Genomic DNA, 24,597 nt, shown 5'->3' on the forward strand with positions numbered 1-24,597 from the left:
CAGCAACGCGTGGCTATAGACGCCGCAGTACGACCCAGTAAGGCTGCAGCACCACCGCCAAGCCAACGGATTCCAGTTATACCAGCGCAGCCACAGTCGCCACAGCAAGAGCGCACGTGTGTGTCCACCGAGCACCTTCATCACTGCCTCGAATATTACGAGCAGAAGCCTCGCCAGAGGGCCCACAACCAATGTAATGCCGCTGGGCAATAAATGTCATTATTCTCTCATCAGGAGCCATCCGTGGACACAGCCACACCATCATCCTCTTCCTCACGCCCAGCAGAGAACCCACGTTCGAGTCCGGCGATGGGCAGTGGAGTTCCATGTCTGTTAACACTGTCCATTTACAGCTACATACTTAACAATCACATACAACTGTTCACTCTACGAAAGATCCATATCTAAAGTAGCACAGGTCAAGGAATAATCCTCTAAATTACTACCTCATATCACAAAAGTCGATATAGGCCGGATTTTGGAACATATATTGTCTTCGAACATAATGAATTACCTCGAAGGGAACGGTCTATTGATGCACAGTCAAGACTGATTTAGGAAACATCGTTCTTGTGAAACACGACTAGCTCTTTACTCACTCTTACTGTTGAGTGCGGTCGACAAAGAATTTCAAACAAATGGTTCAAACGGCTCTTAGCACTATGGGACTTAGCATCTGAGGTCATCAGTCCCCTAGAAGTTAGAACTACTTAAACCTAACTAACCCAAGGACATCACACACATCCATGTCCAAGGCAGGATTCGAACCTGCGACCGTAGCGGTCACGCGGTTCCAGACTGTAGCGCCTACAACCGCTCGGCCACTCCGGCCGGCCAAAGAATTTGAAATTGATTCCATATTTATAGATTTGACACTGTACCGTACAAGCTAGGTGTAACCAAATTGCCTGTTTACGGAATATCGTCTCAGTTATTCGACTCGACTCGTGATTTCCTACTAGGGAGGTCGCAGTTCGTAGTACATGACGGAAAGTGATCGAGTACAACAGAAGTGATTTGTGGTGTTTCCCAAGGTAGTCGTGTAGGTCCTCTGCTAATCCTTATGTACGTAAACGATTTACGAGACAATTTGAACAGCCATCTTAAGCTATTTACAGACGATGCTGTACTTTATCGTCTAGTAATGTCATCACAAGACAAAAACAACTTGCAAAACAATTTAGATACGATTCTCGTATGGTGTGAAAATTAGCCATTCGCCCTAAATAATGGAGTGTCAAGTCATCCACATGAGTGTTAAAGAATTCCCCTAATTACAAATAAATCGATCAAATCTAAAGACTGTAAATTCAACTAAATACCTATGAATTACAATTACGAACGACTTAAACTGAGAAGAAGACATAGAAAATGTCGTGGGGAAGGCTAGCCAAAGTCAGAGTTTTATTGGCAGAACGCTTAGAAGATGTAACAAATCTACCGAAGAGACTGCCTACACTACGCTTGTTCGTCCTCTTTTGGAGTACCGCAGCGCAGTTTGGAGTGTTAATTAAAATATTTGAACATTTTGCTTCAGGAACCCTTTTGTTTCCCTATTGGACCAAATTTGACAGCATAATATTTATTTTTTACTACAAATCAAGTACTGACTATAACTTACAAGACAGGTATCTCCCATAAAATGAGACTCTATTCATTGTGTGCTGCATGGAGCGCCATCTTTACTCGACATCTCAATAGCTGCAGCACTAATCATCTTCTAGCGACGAGCGATCCCGTCTGCAGGGCGAATACTACCCGCAGAAAGACCGAAATCTCGTTACTCTGTAAAGCGTCGCCGCAATAGTCCCCAATGTCAAATTACTTGGAGTATCGATCCAATGGAACGGCCGAGGAAATCTCATTGTGGCAAAGGGAGGCCGCAGAATGAGATTCATTTAGAATCCTATGAAAGTGTGCTTCATTCACACAGGAAATCGCTTACAAAATCCTCTTTCGGCCCGTACTCGAGCATTAACCACCTACCGAGACAGATGAAGGGGAGAGAAAGAGCGGAGATACGCAATTACGGACGGTTCGTTTCGTCAACGTCTGTGTGTCACAGATATGCCAACTTACATTTGCCAAGAAAGAATGAACATAACATTAATAAACACATTTTCTAGCAAATAAACAACTGCGCAATTATTTTCCCCAGGAGATTTAAGAGATTACTAAAACGAACTTAATTAAATAGGCAGGTACGAATTGAGTGATAAGCCATACATTCCATACAGCGAAGGATTACTTAGCTAACACAGAGTAGGGGCTTGGTAAAAAATGAAATAAAAGTAAATAATAATAACATTAATTTTTTAAAATGTGTCATTTCACGTAACACTTCCTCACCATTTCTTTTTTTACTGTGGTAAACTGCCAAACCCCTCGTAATTTACCAGGTGGCTATAACTGAAGTGTCCCAAGTCCTGCTTTGCGGGCTGTATAGATCGCACGACGCTGAAACATCGCAGGTAAGTAAGTACATGAAGCGAACTATGGTGCAAAAATAATAATCCCATTTTGCCACCAGGTGAAAATATGGCGCTGTAAGCAGTCAATACGTGGAATTGTTTCCTGTTTGAATGTTTGTATGTTATTTGTCACTTGGCGACACGTATTGATTTCTTTCGTGAAGAGACTTTTGGTAAAAAACGGTTCAGATAGTTGAAGATTTGCGTAAGCCATCCAATGGCTATTGAGAAGAAACATCGTGCACTGCTTGTAAAGAGAAGAAATATCGCGCACTGCTTGTAAAGTTGTTTTATCAGAACGACAGCGGGAATATCGCCGGCAGAAATAGGACCCATGTCAATAAATGGGCTGAAGAATATGATAAAGAAAGCTGATGAAACACGTGAATTAAGTGGTGCAGCGGGGAGAAAAGGCAGCGCCTTCCGATGGCAGTTGTTGATGAAGTTGCTGTAGTTGTAGCCACCCGTGCAGCACGTCCCTCAAATTCTGCAGCCAGTGTCGAGCTGTGTCACGGGAATTGCCTCCCCGCTAGTCAACAGCTCAAAAGATTTCCCGGCGCATTTTACACTAGTGTCCCTACAAAGTTCAGAACGTGCAGCGAATGAAACCCTAAGATAAGCTACAACGCCTGACTTTGCTTCCTTGCATGCAGTTGGATGAAATGTGGCCATGGAATATTCTTCGGACTGACGAGGCACATTTCCCTCTGCATAGTGCCGTGAATGCACACAACTGTTACGTATGCGGTTCTACTACGCCACATGTTGTGCAGGAACAGCCACTACACTCAGCTGAGGTGGCTGTGTGGTTTGGTTCCACAAGCTCCTTCACCCTCGGTCCATTTTTTTCTACAAGATGACACTTCGTGGGCTTGTTACGAGTACAGTGACAACTACACTGCACTGCAACACGTAATTCCATCTTTGCAAGAACGCAGCTGTGTCCATGATCCCATTTTCATGCATGACGGGGCGACACCATATGTCTCTTGCCATTGAAGCATTTGATCCGAGAAATTTTTGCTAACAACCGCATCATCTTTAGGCTGTTTCAAGATGTGTAGCCTTGCAGATGCGCCAACCTAAGTCCATGTCACTTCTGGTTGTGGGGATATCTGGATAACCGTGTTTATCGGGAATGTATCCAGACTCTTTCTGATATGAACCAACGACAACATATCGGTCTGAGTGCACAGGCTATGCTGCAAGCAACTGTCGCTCACGCCGTTTTAGGTATGTTGCGTGTTGCTGAGTCGGAACACGCGTTGTAGCTTGCACCGTATCCTAATTAATGTGCCAGGATCACCATTACATTGTGTTTGATCGTTCTTGCCCTTTCCTTGTACCCACTCTGACTGCTTAAAGCGCCATATTTTTAACATGGTGGTAAAAAGTAGAACTACAGTTTTTTCGGTATTCTCAGCGAGAGCAGCGATTAATGAACATACCTACGACGTTTGAGCTTCCTCCGATGTACACAGCCTGTACTGCAGCATTCAGAGCACCATCAGTTTAATTGTAACAACCCGATGCAGTACTAACAACTTATTCTTGTTGAGAGCTCAGTATCACATACATTACAAAGGTATGCAGCTGGCAAGCAAGTGGCAAGTTATAGTATACAAAATGAAAGCCAAACATCGTTTCTATAGCCCTGGTCTCGAGTGATAACGTTTGTAGTGTTACATTCTGAAATAATGTGTATGTAGCGTATGTGGTGAGTGGCTGTGAGAAATTAATGAACAGTGTAGCACTAGTATTTTTACATTATTACAGAACTTCTTTGCAAAACACTATTGTACATCATGAATAGCTCTAATGTGGTATATCTAACACTGTTTTAAAGAGTCTGGCTTTGCATTACAGAGGATGGAGGCTTCAGCCTTAATCGGGCCATCGTCATTTTCATTTTCTGTGGTTCCTCTACATTACTTTGTACAATTACAGAGAGAGTTCCGTCAACAGTGCCGCGTGTATCTGCCTTGTCAAACTAGACTCGTACATCTACATATACGTCTACATTACTACTCTGCAAATCACACTTAAGTGCCTGGCAGAGGGTTCATCGAAACACCTACAATAATTCTCTATTTTTCCACTCTCGAACTGCACGCGGAAAAAACGAACACCTGTATTTCTCCGTGCGAGTTCTGGTTTCCCTTATTTTATTATGATGACCGTTTCCAACCTCTCAGGTATTGTACTCCTGTGCCGAATTAGAGTTCTTAGACAAAAGTGTGAGTAGATGACTAATTTATTGCAGTATTCTTGTTTATTACAATATTGCGTTGTTTCGAACTGGGCCGCTGAACTCCGCACTAGCTTAATCTGTATATCTGCTGACTGGAATAATAAAGACTGCTAGATTAATCCACAAGATACGATCTGGGTTCTAGTGTTCGAATTTCGAGAAAGTTAATGAGGTTACGCCGAAAAGTGAATCTGGGGATGAAATCTTTTGGTACATAAGTTCCCTGCAGTTCACACTTACGTGGCTGGCAGAAGGTTCATGAAAATCACTTTCATTCCACTCCCAAACAGTGCGAGAAAAACGAACACTTACACCTTACCGCGCGATCTCTGATTTCTTGTTTACTATTATTATTATTATGACGAATATTCTCACGATGTAGGCGCCGCGTCAAAAAAATATTTTCGCATTCGGAGGAAAAAGGTGGTGATTAAAATTTTGTGTAAAGATCCCGTCGCAACGAAAAACGCCTGTGTTTTTGTGATAGTCACCTTATTTTGCTTATACTATCTGTGACATTCTCTCCGCTATTTCGCACTAATACAAAACGTGTTTGCCTTCTATTAATTTTTTCGATGTGTTCCGTCAATCGAACCTGGTAAAGATTCCAAACGCACTGCGAAACTCTAGCTGCGGACGGACTAGCGCAGTGTCGACAGTCTCTTTAGTAGACCTGTTGCATTCTCTAAGTGTGTTGCAAATAAAATGCAGTCGTTGATTCGCCTTCCCCACAAAATTATCTACGTGGTCGTTACAGTTTAAGTTATTCGTATTTGTAATCCATAAGTATCCAGCCGAATCGTCGTGTAACCGAAATTTGGCAGATTCCTTTCAGTATTCATGTGGATGCCTTCACACTTTTCCTTATCTAGAAACAACTGCCACGTTTCGCACCATACAGATACCTTGTATAAATGATTTTTCAAATTGGTTATGATCACCTGATAACTCTACAAGACGTTGAACGACATCGTCATCTACCATCTATCTAAGATAGATGCTCAGATAGTCTCCTAATTCTTTAATGTACGATCGTTTTTCGGAAAGTAAGGAACGATCGGTCGCGAAGTGGAAACCACGGCGAAAATCAGAACTGTTTCCTTTGAACAATTAGCTACACCTTCCAGGTACTTCTCTACATAGTCGTCGCTTCGCCTTAGACGTTTGTCGGGTCATTATACCAGATTTCCAACACCATCGTCATCGAAGGTAGCCGCCTATGCTTTCCGATAATTCTCTACGTTGGTCTATAGCGCGTAGTGAGCGCCCAAGTGTTGTCTTCGTATCCAGTGTTTCATGTGGACAGAGATGATATTCAGGACGAGCCAATTAGGGCTGTATTGTAGGTGATCGAACATTTCCCATGGAAAAGGCAGCAGGAGCGTCTTCACTGCCCCTGCAGAGTGCGGCTGAGAATTGCCATGAAGAAGGAAGTGCGTGGCAGTTGTGCTAGGTGGGCTGCATTCATTAAGGCGAAGCCTCTCAGCGGGCCCTCCTACTTGAAGGGAGACATTGTTCTAGGCACCTTTATTCACCAACAGTGCCCTCACAACTGAAAGGAGCGTCTTGATACGATCGACGGGCATACCAGAGACACTGCTCAGAACGTCTGTGAAAAACCGCGTCGGATTTTCACAGTGGTATCCATTTCGCGACCGCTCGTTCCTCACTTTTCCGAATAGCAGTCGTAGATCAGTAACAGCAGAGGGCCTGTAGCACTTCCCTGGGGATCGCCAGATATCACTTCTGTTCTACACTACAGATTTCTGTCCATTACTACGAACTGTGACCTCTCTGATACGAAATCACGAATGGAGGCACCCAATTTAGGTAGAAGCCGCTTGTGAGGAATAGTTTCAAAATCCTTCTGGAAATCTAAATATGGAATCAGTTTCAGATCCCTTGTCGATGGCACTTATTACTTCGTATTTATTAAAATATAGTCAAAATCGACTGAACTATAGCGATGATCTGAGAATTGATGGGTTAGGCCTATTGGTAAATTTTGTTACTCTCTCTCCAATCCATTTCCCTACAACTAACGCGTACTGTGTCAGGAAGTTACGACTCTCATACTCGCAATAAATATTGTGTCCGTAATGGCAATCCACCGATTAATGACCTGATGCGCATCATTAAAAGTTGTTTTTATTGAGAATGAATTTGGTTTTTGCTGCCTTAATACCAAAAAGAAATTAAAACTAATTTGTTTTGTAATGTTTAGGGAAACGCACAATGATAGGCATCGACATTTTTGATTAAGACTGATAAATGCCATGTTTCACCATTTTTCGAACTCCAAGTTATATTTTACGCCCCCAATTACAGACTGGTAAGTCGGTTCAAAGATCGAACGGGCCGGCCGGGGTGACCGAGTAGTTCTAGGCGCTACAGTCTGCAACTGCGCAACCGCTACGATCGCAGGTTCGAATCCTCCCCCGGGCATGGATGTGTGTGATGTCCTTAAGTTAGTTATGTTTAAGTAGTTCTAAGTTCTAGGGGACTGATGACCTTAGATGTTAAGTCCCATAGTGCTCAGAGCCACTTAAACCATTATTTGCAACGGCCACGGCGTACTGACCTCGATACTATCGTGCTTAGTAAAGCTCTGTAGCGTTGAAAGCAACCTTCAGCTTAATGACGTCTCCAGCTTTAACTATTATTTACTCTGTTTGCCATCTTATTTACATAGTTACATAGTACCGTAATCGAAATCTTGTACGTTCTAAATGAGATATGACAACAAAACGTTTTTGCAATATATTGAATACAAAAACGTAAATAATTAAATTTTGTATTGGGTGTGTAGTGATAGAGATGTTACAGACATACGTAACTCGGAAAGTTGGTTAAGGTTATTTTTTCTTTCTCTCAAAATCCGTGTCTTTCCGGCAACTGTTTGTGGAAGCCTTCTTACCAGGAAGGTATAATCGTATAAAACAAAAGTAAGCAATTTAATGTAAGTGTACTAGATAAAAAGGACCGCTTCGTTTCTATATTTTTTCCCCTTTTTGCAGTGAATCATCTCACTTGTATAGCATCTCACGTATTCAAAGTATACTGTCGTACATTACATTTTGTGTTTTGCAATCGACTGAAAAGAAGAATCAATTTCGTGACAATCTAACACGCGGACACTATGTAGAGCTTACCATGCAAAAAACACGATTCTTTAAAAATTTCTCTGCAGTACCGTTGTTCTTTATTGCTAGTCGTGGGATACCCACTCTTACCGAAAACTGGAACCTTTTAAAGCTGCATGAGAAGTTAACTGAAATGATCGGAATTATTAATTTGAATACTGACTTGGATTTTTCTTTTCCGAATAATATTTCCGCTTCTGTGATGTTCCTTAGCAAGTTTTTTGCGAGTCCTTACCGTTAACTCTGAGCTAATTTACTGATTATGTTTGGAACTTTATGCTTCTCTCTGCTGATTTCAATATTTTTTCTACCCTGCTATGGTAATCTATTTTCCGTGATTTGTTTGTTGAGCTACATCATTTCTGTTCGTAATATTGTTTGCTCACACAACCATTCTTTGATTACGTAGTTTCTCTCTATAACCGGACATACGTTTCGATAACTTGTTGCTCTGTCATTACTAAGTTGCACAACTCATCGGTTAAGACGATTTTGGAGGTGTGTGTATCTAATGCGATATGCTGCAGTTCCAAGCTATGTTCTAGAACATTGTAGAACACTCGAAAATATTCGTTAACGAAAGAGAATATTCGTATAGAAAAACCTCGATTTTTTCCCCCTTGAAAAATACACTGATGTGAGTGAGACAGAGAATATCTTACTGACCGCCTCGAGCACTCGTATCTCCACAACCGCAGCAGCTAGCACTTTACAATCACTATGATACACAAGTTAAGAGCGCAATGGGCGCGTCAACAGTTCGTTGGAGATGTTACGTCTGGAAACCCTCAACAGCCTCCAGACATTTGCAAACTGGGATTACAGCCCTCCGCAAGTGGTCTTCTATGAAGTGGTTTCCAAACCCGTCTGAACACTATCAGATGGCTGACTAATCTCGTAGCATCACTGCATGTTGTGTGGATTTTTGAGATAATTCGACTGAACTGGCGATAACAGAAACTGAAGAGGCTGTCAGTGTTATTACAAAATGTGTTTACTCACAAACGTAGTGTATGATGGCGGATTATTAATCCGCTTCTCTGAGAGGTACAGTCAGGCCCGTCGGGTGTTATGGCGAGTCCCGTACGTACCTGTAACAACACACAAGCTGACTTGCTATCACGGCATTCCGCCCGCACGTCTCGTACAAATTTATTCGCTTGGCCCGGCAGCGCTAATTCGGATTACTTGGTTTGTCGCCGGCCGCTTGTCACCTTTCCGTTTATGACAAACTTCAAACATATTGACTTTGGGGCGCTTTAATTTTCCAGAAATCCTCTATTTTGCCGTGTAGTTCCACAAACTTGATTTTTCTTTTCAAGTAACTTCTCTGCAAGGTCTACACTGTTATAATAATTATCCATGGAGAAATAATGCCACTTTCCATCAGAAGATGTCACTAGTTCCATCATTGTTTTTGCTAAAGGCTGTCCAGCGCCGGAATATATCTTGAATGAGGAAATGTATCCCGTACTCGAATCACATAGCATCCGAATGAGTATGCCATATTTCGTAATTTCGTAGTTTTTGACAGATTGTAAACTATAAAATTTAACAGTTCATACCAGGGTATCATTTCCTCATCAATTGAGATGTTTTGACTCAGATTATACGTTTCTTTAAACTTTCTGGAAAAATAATCAATCACGAATTGCACTTTGACAAGTCACTCGGCATTATCCGGTTTATTGTTGTTCTCGGAAAAATGTAAAAATGGTAATATTTGTCTGAATCGGTTGCGGGACATCGTTTTGCAAAATAACGGTGTGTCTGTCAACGGATTCGTTGACTAATAATAACCGATTCTTGCTTTTCTTTACAATTCCCATAAGGATAGCAAGCCCAAACCATTTTCGAAGTTGGGGTCCCGTAACGTCGACAAATTTGTCATTTTTTTTTATCCAGTTTCCTTCTAATGCAGTTTTGACTGTAGTACTTGTTGGCTTCGTTGCTAATATATTCAAATAGATCGTTCCCAATATATAATTCTACGATATCCTCGACGCTCTGTGTATCTTTATAAAATATTTTTGGACCCGGAATCCGTCAGATTTATTATTGGTTCTCGGTAAATCAAAGTCTGACCACTGTACACTGTCTTCTTCGTCTGATTCAGGCGAATCAGTTGGCAACCGTGATGCTCGCCGAATTCTTCTTGGACGTATTTCACTCTCTTCCTAAGATTCTGCTTCACTTTCGTTTTTTTGATATCCAATTTCTTCCCAATCGGCCAAGTCGTCCAGAACGTCAGACAAGACGTCCACGCATTCATCGTAAATAATCAGATTGTCTCTTCCGTCCGCCATGATGAAAGGGCACAAGTACTTATACAAATAAAAAAAAACTTGTTGACATGTTTAACTTATAGTTACCTAAAGAAAACACAAACAGAATGAAAAAGATACTAAAGTGTTGTCGCCGGCCACTGCATGATACTATGCTCACGACACCACTGTGGTGTCGCCATATACTGAGCGATACTATGCAGCCGACCGCTATTTCGCGCACGACAGCACTCTGCTGTCGCCGGACGGCATATTGTTAAGACCGGCAGTGTTCACGTTGTGCGATTATAGTGTTGTTTAACATATACTTCCTCCGAAGATGAGTTAAAGAGAAATCCTTGCATGAAACAACTTTAAACTAAGCAAGATTCATATTTAAAAAGCTATTAAAATGCTACTGTTACTTGGCCGTATGTACGAGCGTATGAAAGAAATAGTACGTGCTACGTTGGGTCTTACTAAGTTTTTAATAGGATATTATCACCAAGACTAAAGTGAGTCGTCAACACTCACCTAGTTTCTGGTCAACTATAAGAAAACTGTTGAGTTTTAACACAGGGCACTGTGTCTTTCTGTCCAAATGTTAATAGCTGTAAACAAATCAGTGTCAATCACACCATGGCACTGAAAAGGCAGCTCCAGATCTCCGTCCCGCAACATGTTACGCCTACGCTATCTCATCAAAGGTATCTGGACACCCCTGCGTAAAACGGAATCGATCACGAGATGTCACGAGAGGCGTACCCGCCAGTGTAAAAGCGGGCGCGGAAATTTTTGTACTCAGTGGAGAAGCAGTATCAGCGGAGGTGATCGATCAGGAGAGCTCGGTGATGTCGAACATGGACTAACCATTGGATGTGACCCGAGTAACGTATCCCTCAGGGACATTTATATCCTTCTTAAATTGGGCAAATGGGCGGTTGATCATGTGGAAGTGGAAATACGAAGGAAGAACCACTGATAAACCAAGACCAGGCAGATATGATATACTGACGGACAAGGGTGGTTCTAAAATGTCGATAGATATCAACGGAAGGAATAGCTAGTGAGTTCTGAAGTGCTACCGGCAGTACAGGTAGTATAATTACTGTGTATACGAAGTGAGAAAGTTTGGGGTACAAAGGTCGAGCAGTTCCTCAAACGCCACAAATTTCTGTCGTCAGTAACGCCCAGGATGGTATAAAGAGTGATCCCACTTCATTGTAGACGATTGGAAACGAGTGAACTGGAGTGGTGAATCGCGCTATAGCCTGTAGCAATGGGATGGAAAGGTATGGGTTTGGCGAATGCCTGGAGAACGTTACCTTCCAGCATGCGTAGTAACTAAAATTAAGAGCGGAAGTGATGGTCTTAGGTTTGCGAGTGGTTTTCCTGGTTAGGATGTGGACCCGTTATTGCACTTAAGGAGACGCAAGATGCAGAGAGATATGAACACATTTTATAACACTGTGTAATTGATACAGCAGAGGAAAAGTTCAGGGACGATTATTATATAAGGGTGACTATCGACACTGACTTAAAGCTGTATCTATGAGGTAAGCGTTTGTGGACAATAACATTCCTGAAGTGAACTGGCCCGGCCAGCGTCGACTTCGCTCCAGACACCAGCGTCCTAAGTCAATGCCTTCTTTGGTTCCAGCTCTTGACGTAGAATGGACTGCCATTCGTCCAAGGACATTCAGACACGCCACTGAAAGTCTGACCAGCTAAGTTCAGCCGTCAGAAAAGCGAAGGGCGAACACATCCCATATTAATGTCCACTAACAAGTGTTCGGACACTTTTGTCCAGATTTGTGTAGTCAGGATTTTACTCGCGCTCCTACGATGTCTTCTTTCCTTCGGAATATTACTTCGCAGCTGATCCGTGAAGCAGACAGCCGTGACTCATGAACATATCCACCTGGACAACAATTGCCAGCGGAAAAATGCTGCTATCGCAGCAAAAAAAGCATATATGCTCCCCTTTATTAAAAACACTCACTGAAAAATGGTACCAGCTGCATCATTCCACCTTCTTCAGCAGGTTTACTTGGGAAGCTAAACTTCCGTGATCTTTTTAAAATGCAACTAACCTTTCATTTCCACAATCTCCCCTAACTGTAGCTTGTTCCCACCCATTAGGTCATCGCTATAAGTTGCTGATGCCCATCCACTCCCGCTTTCCCAGTCGCACTCACGAATTCAGCCAAACTCACTGCTATTATCTCTTCTTGTCTCTCTAACTGTAACTGTCTCCAATCTCGCAGCCAGAGTCCCCTTCTTTCTAGAGGTAGAAAATAATGCTTCAGTTGTAAATTTGTTTTGTTATCATGACCGGTTTCGGCCTCTGATAAGTCCATCCGCAATTGTCGCACTGAAAATAGCAAGAGACAGGTGATATTTTTTACACCCCGCAATACATAAAAACATAAAATTTCATAAAAAAAGTTTTAAAAAATGTTTCAAAACCGCCAGTCGGGCTAGGTGCTGTGGAACCTATGTCAATGCGAAAGTGACACCAGACTGTACTATAGACGACTGTCTGAGTAGGGATATTATTCACAATACCAGGCCAATTCCACTGTGCCGTGGCCCCTATGCGCCGCGGTAGACGTGTACTAGACGCGGATTACTACCTATGAGGGCAGAATAGGGAGTAGCGGATGCGAACGAGGAAGCAAATTGGTAAATCTTAGTGGCAAAAGTGTTGCCATCTATCGACGTAGAGAAGAGCGCGGGGCCACTAGCCCGGCCGTTCACAATTTGAATTAGTTGTTTACCTTCAAAATTAAGAAAAACAAAAAATTATATAAAATATACACGAAATAAGTTAAGTGCATTATGCGTGGTAAAGGAGCGTATAGAACAGGTCGGTACAGAACTGTAGTAAAAATGCTGGAAGCTGCAATATAAGATTATCATCTAAAACGTAAAGCGCAATGAAACTTTTCTTTCACATGAGTGAGGATGAGAGAAAAAAAAATGTTCAAATGTGTGTGAAATCTTATAGGACCTAACTGCTAAGGTCATCAGTCCCTAAGCTTACACACTGCTTAACCTAAATTATTCTAAGGACAAACACACACACACACACACACACACACACACACACACACACACACACACACACACACACACACTCACACACACATGCCTCAGGGAGCACTCCAACCTCCGCCGGGACCAGCCGCACAGTCCATGACTGCAGCGCCTTGGACTGCTCGGCTAATCCTGCTCCGCGATGGGAGAAATTTTTGAGAAAATTTTTAAAGGTACTGAGGATGGGAGAACTGGAGAATGAGGCAGCTGGTACTCCACTTTTCAGAGTCTTTTAATGAACAGCAGCACGTTCGCTATTTCTGTGCTCCGATAGGAGCATTTTTTTGCTGCTTCACCTATTTTCACTGTTACAGCAGAGAATATCACTTACATGACAAGAGCTCTATAGGTCAATAAAAGTTTGGTACTTTACTTATGAGATTTTACACCTCAAACAGGAATTCATGCGCACAAAAATTTTACTTGGACTGCAGTATTGCAACATGAGGTTCCCAGAACCTTTCTCATGATAACGGAGACACTTCACAGCCTATTTCTGTAGGCTACGTCAATTTATAAACTGAGTTTTCGTCTTACTCCGAATTTTACGTTTGAATGTTACTTGCACAAGTATGGTAACTCTGAACGTCTTCATATCGGAAATGGATACAAATATCAAGAAAATCTTCAAGTCTGTTGGAGATCGTGATCTCATGAACACAACGTTAAAATTTCAGTCATTTGCTGTGTATAGATTCTTGGAGCTCACGGTTCCGTTTTGGTCGCCAAAGTCAAAGTTTTTCGGTTTTTCTCAGGTATCGCCCTTGAATTAAATGGTGCCTTCATGAGCGCATTAAGACGGCTGCAAACTACATGTAATGCAAAAAGAATCAACTGATATGTTCCATTTATCTCAGATTCAAAATTTTATCCTGATATGTAGGATTATTACAATAACAGGATCCTTTTGTTAGGTATACAAATGGACCTTAAGCCAAGGGATATCCAAAACACTTGACCCTCAGTTTCTATCACCAATACAACCCGAGGTATGAGACACGGTAAAATGACGTTTAGTCAAGCCCACAATGCGTGTGTGGTGCACTTCTTTCCAGCCCCGTAGACGGGACGAGGTTCTTCTCACTCGGCTTCGGATAGGCCACAGTCCCATGACGCATGGCTTCCTGCTCTGGCGAGAGGACCCTCCTACGTGTGGTGCTTGTGGCGTCCAGGTCACTGTGCGCCATGTTTTATTGGATTGCGTTTTATTTTCTGACCAGCGAGTCGCGGCTAACTTGGCGGCGGATCTGCCATCACTTTTAGGAAATACTCAAACGAATGTGGTTGACGCTCTGTGACTTTACTAATATTTTAGGGAGAGGGTCTTAATTTGTTCACAGGGTGACTGGCTCGCCCATATTTTATGTAAGTAGCCAGCCAGTGACGATTTCCTGTTGCATCCTTGACGCTGCTTTTTCGTTTTCCTTACGTTTTATTTTCTTACACAGCATGTTTCTCCTTTTCCCGCTTCCTTTTCGTGTATGTTTCCATTTTACTAAGTTTTTCCACATTCGTTTCTTTTAATATGTGTCAGGGCGCTTATGACCTGTATGTTGACCTCCCATAAGCCCTAACACACACAACACATACACACACACACACACACACACACACACACACACACACACACACACGCATTTTGGGACATACCACCGCATACATAACGGTAACAGGGGTAGACTTCAGAGTGACGAGTACGTACTGTAGCCGTTCCAATGTGGGACACGTGGCACGTGACACGTTTTCAGCTGCTAGTGTATTGTGCGTTTTCGACTGCAGTCTTGTACTCGTGTATTACGCAAACATCATATCCCATTGCGTAGTGAAGTACTCGTACAAACGTTTTGTATTCAGACTTACGTATGATTGCGTCCAGTTTCCAAAAATTAATATAATACAGCAAACTAGTTACTTGCAGCAATACATTTTTGTAAGACATGAAAGGAACGAAAGTTCTCTGATTTCGATATGTTAGCAGCGTCATTACCTTGCAGGAGAATTTTGTCAATAGCCAGTTATTTAATGATCGTTGTCCTCGGTTAACCACAAAATATTCGGAGAGAAATTTGTTTTTAAATATGAACTCTTACATGTTTGCCGGCCGGGGTGGCCGAGCGGTTATAGGCGTTACATTCTGGAAACGCGCGACCGCTACATCGCAGGTTCGAATCCTGCCTCGGGCATGGATGTGTGTGATGTCCTTAGGTTAGTTAGGTTTAAGTAGTTCTACGTTCTAGGGGACGGATGACCTCAGAAGTTAAGTCTCATAATGCTCAGTGCCATTTGAACCATCTTACTTGTTGAATGATACGCGAATATTAGATTTCGAACCGTCAACAAATATTTGGTAATTTAAAGTTTACAACGATTTTCTCAACCACACGAAACATTGCTGCCATAAGCTATCACCCCCCTGTAACTAGAACGGTGTAACCTCCTGTTCGTAATTAACACTTTGGCCCAGTGGTCGTCAAATTGCGCCCTGCGGGCAGCATGCGGCCCGAATCAAATGTTTGTGCGGCCCGTGATTTTATGATAATATCCATCCAGCAATAAACAGCTAAATCACAAACGGCGACTAATGTTAAGAGTGAAACCCGACAACGTCAGGTGATAGAGGATAGAGCGATCTGTATTATTCGCTAAAAAAGTTTAATAGCCTTGTATGTTTCAAACACTGTTCAGTTTTCGCGTTAACTGAAAGGTAACTTTACATTTATTTCTATAGATTCTGACACATAGTAACAATGTTCTTGTGGCCAATAGCGTCCTTAAGTACTGAATTTTTTGTAAGCTTGGTATCTTTTTCACTATTTTACTTTTTACTGTATTTAAAACAGCGTATGTTTTTTTAATAACTATGAAATTCACATTTAGTGAAAGACAATTTTACATTCATTTTCATACATCTTAAAATGGTTGTCAACCATCCGAAACCGGTTATTAGCTAACTTTAATTTTATGTTTTACCAGTTTGGCGCCCGCTGCTTTGCTGGCGTAGACTGCACGCTGTGATGAAAAGTATTCGGACACCGCCGAAAACACACGTTTTTCATATTAGGTGCATTGTGCCGCCACCTACTGCCAGGTGCTCCATATAAGCGATCTCAGTAGTCATTAGACATCGTGAGAGAGCAGAATGGGGCGCTCCGCGGAGCTCACGGACTTCGAACGTGATCAGGTGATTGCGTGTCACTGTGTCATACGTTTGTATGCGAGATTTTCACACTCCTAAAAATCCCTAGGTCCACTTCTCAGTCCCATCGACCGAACAGAGCAGCCACAGCTTGCGCTGTATGCGCTCGCGCATTGTCGTGCAAAATGATGGGTGTGTTGCGCAGATAGTGTCGCCGCTTCTTTCGCAAAGCTGGCCGCAGGTGATGCTCCAAAAACGAACAGTAATACTGTGCATTGACGGTCTGCCGTGGAGGCACGTAATGCGTTAGGATAACAAGCTGTAGCTGCTCTGTTCGGTCGTTGGGACAGGGAAGTACTGTACCATTCACCATTCTCCCCAGACGTAAGTCCTTGTGACTTTGATTAGATTCCGAAGATGAAGGAACCACTTCGAGGCAGTCGCTTCAGAACAGTTCCAGAGATTCGACAGGCAGTAGACCGCTCCACTCGCACCATCAACGGAACAGGCTTAGCTAACGGCATACTACGCCCTCCAGATCACTGGCAACCGATTCTACACAACGCTGGTGACTGCGCTGAATGACAGTAACAGGTGCAAACATGTAACTGTTTTGTATCGGTTGTAAATAAATAGTAGCCACAATTTAAGTTCCAACCCCCGTAAATATCTTTTAAGAAAGCTTCAGCAGTTCTTTAATAATGATTTACATTCAAAAACCTTTTCCCTACTATCTGATCCTGATAGGAGTCAAGTTTCCAAGTATGCTGAAACACGATTTTCTTTATTTCTAACCGAGAAGCCAAAAACAATTTTCGTAGATCTAGCTTCAGAATTGCGTGAATGGTGACATATCTTCAAAACACCTTTCACCCTCTGCTTCATCCTCTTAGGGGCAGACTTTCAGAAAATCCATTCTTAAACGTCGTTTTCAGTATAAAATCAACACCCTTTCCAACTTTATAGTTTCTATCCTTAGTGGTTTGGGCAGGGTGATGATGAGTCACTATATGTGTATTGGGCAGGGCAAATAAAAGTGGCCTGGAGAACGGAAGTTCCAGGATACAAAGAAACACAGCAGAGGGAAGGACGTATACTACTAACCTGGCTATAGTAGATGTTGAAAGTGAAAACTATTCATCTCTTGGCATTTTTGGACTCTGCTGAGAAAGTTGCTGAAGGACAGCAGGACTGCTGGAATTGCTGCACTCTCATCTGAAATGTTCTGCTACAGTTCTTGAAGACTGTGAGGGTTGTTGCGAAACGCTTTAGACTTGAGAGCTCGCCTCACAAAGTAATCGCATAGATCTGGGTGGCCAGCTAGGACCGCGATAAGACTGCAGGTTCAGGTGGAGTATTCGTGCCCATAACGACGTGATACGCCGCTCTCTTGCGACAGGTATCAGTTTATTTTGGTCGGACTCTAAAGCATTTTCTGGTGAACTGCAGCCACATTTTCTGGTGTTCGGACATGTATTGGAATGTTCTGACTTGTTCAAAACACATCCAGATTTTCCGACTAAGCTCTGCATGGCACTCTTTGCAGGCACTTCGACACCATTGAACTTCTCAGCAAACAACTGAGCACACCGAAGACCAGTTGTTCCACTGCGAGTACCATCGTCCCCTTTGCGCTGCTGCATTCACACACACACAGCCCGCACTGCGCGCTTAATAGCAGCGGATCTTGTGGCGGGCGTACATGTGGTGTGGGCGTAACGGGGTATAGTTGTATGCATACATTCATGTCCCCTCGTATCGTCTTCCGGGCCACTTGTATTTGCCCCACGCTGTATATGGATTGCGATCAAGACTATTACACAATTAAAGTTCAGAACTTCTGAAGAGCCTAGTTTTCCTGCCCAGTAAGAAACAAAAATACTTACAGATACGTTAATATTAACAGGGAAAATCCTACTTCATCACCACCTCAGACTCACTTAAATCTTGATAACCTGCCATTGTAGCAGCAGTAACCTATCAAACAACTGCGCCAAACACTTGTGTTATATGGGCGTTGCCGACCGTAGAGTCGTATTCTGCCTGTTTAGATATATCTGTGTCTGAATACGCATGCCTACACCAAGCCTTTGGCGCTTCAGAGTATTATTATTAATCAACTAATCCGTTCACGCAGAAAACACAACAAATTTCGCCAATCAATTACAGTGCCACAACTTTGGGGTATCTGCGGGTAACAGTAATTTGGAACAGCGAACAGTCGACACGTAGTGTTCCGAAATGTGTCGTCTTTTAACGATCAGTACTTGTGGGCTGGTCGTCAGCTTATCGCGCTCTTTCTATAGCTAGTCTATCAGTGCTTATAACGTACTTATTTATGTAGGATACTAATTACTGATAATGTCGCTACATATGTAGCTAGAGATGCCGCTCACAATCTCAGTATTGACTCCTGAACGAAAACGTTTGATGGTCACTGCTTTAGCCTGCCCCTAATTTAAAGTTCGTTGTGGATCTAGGTTATTATTAGAAGTTGGATGTGACCTATTACAATAGTTCAACGCCAGTGAAAAAAACGTGTCATACAAAACGCCCATATTCACCATCTGGCCTGGGAGCTATGTTGTACTACATTTTTAAACTGAGTTCGACCTCCGAAATTCGATTGTGACAAAGTAAAACACCTACTGCCGTCCTTATGATTTGATTTGATTTTGTTGCAACCAGTTTCAATGCTTCAAAGCGCCATCTGCACGCCTGTATGCATAAAACAATAACGATAGCTTTATCAACTTATCAGTCAAGTTACATAGAAAGAGATTAAAACAGAATGAGAAACAATGGCAAGACTCTACAAGTTCTATTTATGTTATGATCTGAGGTGGGTCCTACATTCGGCTTATAACACGTCTTGGACGTTCATTTTATAGATATGACATAGTATATGCCGCTCATCTGTGTACAACTAAGCATTTTATACTTTGACACGACACATAGGTCATGTTCCTTCTTTTTATTTGTTTGTAACGTATTGTTTCCAGCCATTTATCACATTCCACAGTTTCTTTGTCTTACAGTAGGTTATTTCAGGGTTGTGCAGATAATGTATGTCTGACTGTTCAATAAAAATCATGAATAGTCAATGGGTACGTAGATAATGAAGATAGTATTTGGAAATTGGTGTTTCACTTTCCTTAGTCCCTTGAATAAGGTAACTTGTCGATAGCGGTACCGCTCAAATGGAAATAATTTTTGGATTAAATCACTTTCTCTAACATTTAGTTACACTACAAACTAGGAGATGCCTAGAGAAATTGGTGTGCTGAAAATTGTTCCTTATGATCGGCCTCAGATATTATTAACCTCATCCTGAAAGCGGAAATCTGATAAACGATCGCGGACCGAAATAGTAGTGCTTAAAGAAAGTCGACCATATTTCACGTAGAGCCACCTAAAAGGACATTCTCTGCAAGAGCCACAAAATGATTTCGCCAGAACTGATGATGACCGCCACTTCATACGCCAGTGGACGGCGGATATTTTGTGTGACAGGACATGAGGAGTTGTTTCCGTCCTTTTGTGACAGTGTAATCTTAAGATCGAAGAGATCTTCACGAAACAGTCCGAAAAGATTCCCAACGCAAGAAAACATAGTGCTAGTGAAGGATAGCCAGCAGAAGATTCTGACAAAGTCTCAATGCCATTTAGCCGTCCGTAGTGGCACGTATGAAACAATCTGCCAGAGCACATTAAACGTCGCGTACGCAATGTGGTGGAGAAAGCAAGAATTCTATGTAGCGCAATACCTTTTACTCCATTTATGAGAGTCTCACAGAAATTCGTCAATTAGATATTTAAGGTTATTTCATAATTAGGTTCACTGTTGTAATATAATAATCTTTCGTAGTGCTAAGTCGTTTCATGGTATTATAGTTGAATTACATTAAATGCAAATGATTTTTTTTTCCACGGCCGACGGAACACTCTTCATGGGAGTCATTGAATAGGATTAACGTGATACAATTTAAACTTGACGTTTAATGCTGTAGAGTGCATTTATCGTCACTACAAAGAAGCTTCATTTATGTTGGAGAGTACTGTAATACACCACTACACGAAATTAGCACTCACATACGGTGTACAGAAGGACGACACCGTATCATCGCCATAATGTAAGCTCCACTTATATAAAACACCAAGATGAGTATATGTCGACAGACGTCCCTTGCACCTTCATGGTCTGGACCAGGATATCACTTAATATATGACGTTTGTGGAGTGTACGACTGTAATTTTTAGGTCAAAATCTGCACTTACCTTCTCCCTTAACAGGTCATGCCCCTTGTCCGTCATGTTCCCTGTGAGCAGATTAAATCCCCAAGTGTTCCTCTAAAATGCCTGTAAAATAGTTTGCAGTAGCTGCCGTTACCTCCACTTTGGAGAAACAACTTTATGTGGGTGTACTTTGTTAAACTTAGCAACAGGTGTAAGTGAAAGAACAGCAGATATTACAACAGTTCATTTCCAGTTACACATTTGTTTCTAAAGTTAAGGCATTTGTACAGGTATTTTTTCATGTAACTGGTGCGAAAGATTTGTGTGGTATACCCTACCTATTTGATTACCATTTTCAAGGTAATTCATAACAAAACATCTCTTTCAGTCTCGCAAATCACTCAGATTATCCTTCCAGGCAGATAGAATCTAAATCGCTTTTTTTTTGTAAATGTTCACAGGTTCCATGCAATTCTTCATTTGCTGTTTACTTCAAGTTTTCGATTCACATCTGATACACAATCACAAATTGTAGAATAAAGCAATTAATTACTTTCTGAAAAGTTCCTAACATTCACGGGAAACTCGTTTTGACGGTACCTTCTTCCCGGGATTTGATAAATGCAACAATAGTATAGCCCGAAAAATTAGTCACTTGTTGCATAAGTGCAGCAACTAAACCTTTACCAACTTCAGATGAGTTTAAGTGAGCGACAAACCGTAGGCGAAGAAACGCAGGAAATTAGTGAAGCTGTGCACTATTTAGGTGAAACGCTTGATCCTTACCAAATACTTCCGTGCAACGTTTATCAAAGTGAGATGAGCAACATTTAGAGGCTATGAAATTCCTTCCTCGCGCCTGGGATAGTATGGAGAAGCCTTGTCGTCAATGTAGGGGAAGCTTCACTCACCTATGACGTAGATTATGGGGAAGTTGCTTGCGAAGACAGTCCAGCATCTCTCGAGGACGCCAGCGTTGCCTCAGTGGCAAAGGGTAGAGAGAGCGATGCCGCCCTGGACTCACCAATGGTGGAGACGATGGTGCCGACGAAGTGGAAGCTGCCCGCGAAGTCCCAGCGGCGGCGCTTGTGGATGATGCCGGCGGCGCTGGCGTTCCCGTAGGCGTACAGCAGCCGGTGCACGCGCTCCATCACGTCCGGGCCGCCCTGCGGCGCCCCCGCCGCCCCCTGCGCCGCTCTGCCGCCGCCCGAGCCGTTCGCCGCGCCGCCCCCGGCCTCCGCCCCCAGCTGCGCGGCGTCTCCGCCCCCGGCCGCGAGCCGAGGCGTCGCCGCCCCCGCTGCGGGTCGCGGTTCTCCGGAGGACTGGCAGCACGATGGCGGACTGCCCGTGTCTGTGGCGGCAACGTCCAGGGACGCTCTGCTCTCTTTACACTGCCTCCAAAGCATTAAGCAGTAACGAATTATAACGTGACTGGCAGATAAGAAACCTAGTAATGTTAAACGACGTTACCAAAAATTCATAACCGATTTCCTTCAAATTTTACAGGTGTGGTTGTTTTCCCGTCCGGACGGGGTATGACCCTCACTCTATTTGATACCCAGTTCAACAGGCTCGACAGCAAAAAAATATATTGTACGCAGGAGAAATAGTGCCACTGCGGGGCGATTCGACAGTTACGTCGTAACAGGGAATTTCAGCTGTGTCCTCCATCCTAAGCCGCCAGATTCCTAGCGAGTCAACATGTCTGGCCTTACGTATGTTGGTGGATGATTTCCTTCTCTCCCGTGGGGGATCATACACGGTCAAACTCTTGGTTACACTCGCCACATGAGCCATTCATCAAGTTGACTCGATCTGTTCTAATTTCTGCAACCCGCAGGGCGCGTGCGTGCTGCACGACAGCGTGGCACTGGGATATTACGCAGTATTATTACACCATCTTACGCAAATATGATGTCCTCGCACTGTCATCGGATATCCGTAACGATCGTCAACGTATCAAAGCCAAACTTCTTTCTTCAAACGTCCCTTCAGCGCAACACACTAAGAGGCATGGTGGTATGGTCACGCTATCAAGCAACCACCGACAAGAAGCCTCTCGCTCCCACCCATGTTCCTTGCCAATCCGTCGTCCACGACGTTCTCTCGTCTCTACTCTTACCGTCCAGGGTGGTAATCGTGTCAACACTGAAGCAGGGTCGTCTCACCCTTCGCTGATCATGACCAACATTTCACGATGACGAAGCTTCAGCAGCAGTTTCCGTTCTCCAAATCCTCACCCATATTCTTAACAACATGGACGAGGCATGTTTGGTGATAGCTGTCACATGGACGAGGTGGCGAACGGGATCACCAAAGGCGCGCGAAATTCCCAGGCCTTCAAGGCCTTCCGGTTGAATTTTTGGGGATCTACAGCGCATCTCTTCTTCTGCCCTGGACCTAGATGTTCCAGGAGTTGTTCAGTCCTTCCTCCGCTTTACCACCAGACTTTGTCAACAGCATTCTCAAGCAATGCTCAAACCGTCAGGGGTAAAGCACATCACCAACTTTCGGCTCCTCACATTACTCATAGTGAATATATAAAATCTATGTACGTCTCTTGGCGGCGCGCACACGTGTGGTGTTACCTGCGATACTTTCTCCAGAACTAACATAGTAAGGTGGCTGTGGCACCCTCCACCATTTTATCCTCTTTGTGCCGGAACGCATAGCGTTGCCCCCGCTATTCAGTGACACCATTCGCCGCTTACTTTGGAGCAGGAAGTCCATGGTCCAGGTGAATGGACGATCCGCTGGACTGATCCCTGTCCAGAATTCAGTCAGGTAGGGAATCTCTCTGTCCACTGTTTTGTATGCGTTCGCCCTCTAGCCTCTTATCATAGGCGTTCCTCCCCCCCCCCCCCTCCCCCATCTTATACGACTTTCTCTGCGCAACCTCTCCTTGTGTTGCTGGGGCTATGCGGACGTCCACCTGCTTCTTAAAGAAGTGACCGAAACAGCCAAGTTTGATTCAGATCACTTCCTGCTCCGATTAAAAGCTAAACTTCTTCCTTTGAATAGTAAAACGCTACTCCAAAATAAAGCTGTACGAATCGACACTGAAATGCTAAACCAAATTTTAGGTAAATTTCAAGAGGTATTACAACAACTCAAAACGGAGAAGTGGCAGGATATACAAAAAATAAGGCGTACAGTGTAAAAGAAATAGTGTGTTTGCCTAGGTGGCATAAACATGTATGGTGTACTGTAGATGTGATATGGCGGTCGACCAAAGAGCAGTTACGTATAAAGTCAGTCAAAGAGCGACGGCATATAAAGCACAGGGCACAAACAAGATCGAAGATAACTCTCAGAGTACAAAAATTACAGAATAAAACTACAAACACATTCCGTAAACAAAGAAGAACTGTTGGCATGAGTGAAATCGAGAGCATTGACTTAGAATTCAAATTGAACATTAGCAGGAACTTCTACCGAACCTTGGGGCTGCATGTAAACTGCTATCAATCACCAAGTTTGAACTTCAAGAGGGACTAAGGGAAACTAGCAGTGAACAGCAAAGAGAACGTGAAATCATAGTCAAGTACTTCGAGAAACAGCATGACTCCGAAGAACCTAGACAAAAATGGACGAGAAAGTCTCTGAACAAATAAACAACACTTGATGAACCCAAGCGTATAGGCGCAGGAACTGAAGAACAGCAAAGCCACCAGCCGAGGGACGATATAGAGGAAATGCAGAAAATTAGAGGACAAATCACCGTCAATGCTTTAAGTTAAGAGATAAAAAAGATCTCGGGAACGGAAATAATACCTGATGATGGGGAAAAAACACGGAATCATCTTCTGCATTAAAAGAAACACAAAACTGCCATCAGCAATTACCATCGCATTTCTATTATACCTCTAATTTACAGTATTTTCCAAAGCAATGCAAGCTAGCATGATGGAGCAAACGTATCATCAAATTGGCGAATATCGAGCTGGATTCAGGAAATGGAGACCCTGCGTCGAGAAGTTCAGGAGTATGAAAAGAC

The 24,597-nt window shown here is 43.0% G+C and overlaps 1 protein-coding gene across 1 annotated transcript in view; it reads right to left on the reverse strand.

The window, feature by feature from the left end:
• The window catches only part of LOC126278888 (potassium channel subfamily K member 13-like), a 413,218-nt gene extending 391,467 nt beyond the window's left edge, over positions 1-21,751 (reverse strand). The window contains exon 1 of the mRNA XM_049979162.1: positions 21,625-21,751. Within this exon, the coding sequence (XP_049835119.1) occupies positions 21,625-21,751 (127 nt within the window). The remainder of the gene's footprint in view (positions 1-21,624) is intronic.
• Between the last annotated feature and the right edge of the window lie 2,846 nt (positions 21,752-24,597).

The sequence above is a fragment of the Schistocerca gregaria genome, chromosome 6 (genome assembly GCF_023897955.1).
Source record: "Schistocerca gregaria isolate iqSchGreg1 chromosome 6, iqSchGreg1.2, whole genome shotgun sequence".
NCBI lineage: Eukaryota > Metazoa > Arthropoda > Insecta > Orthoptera > Acrididae > Schistocerca > Schistocerca gregaria.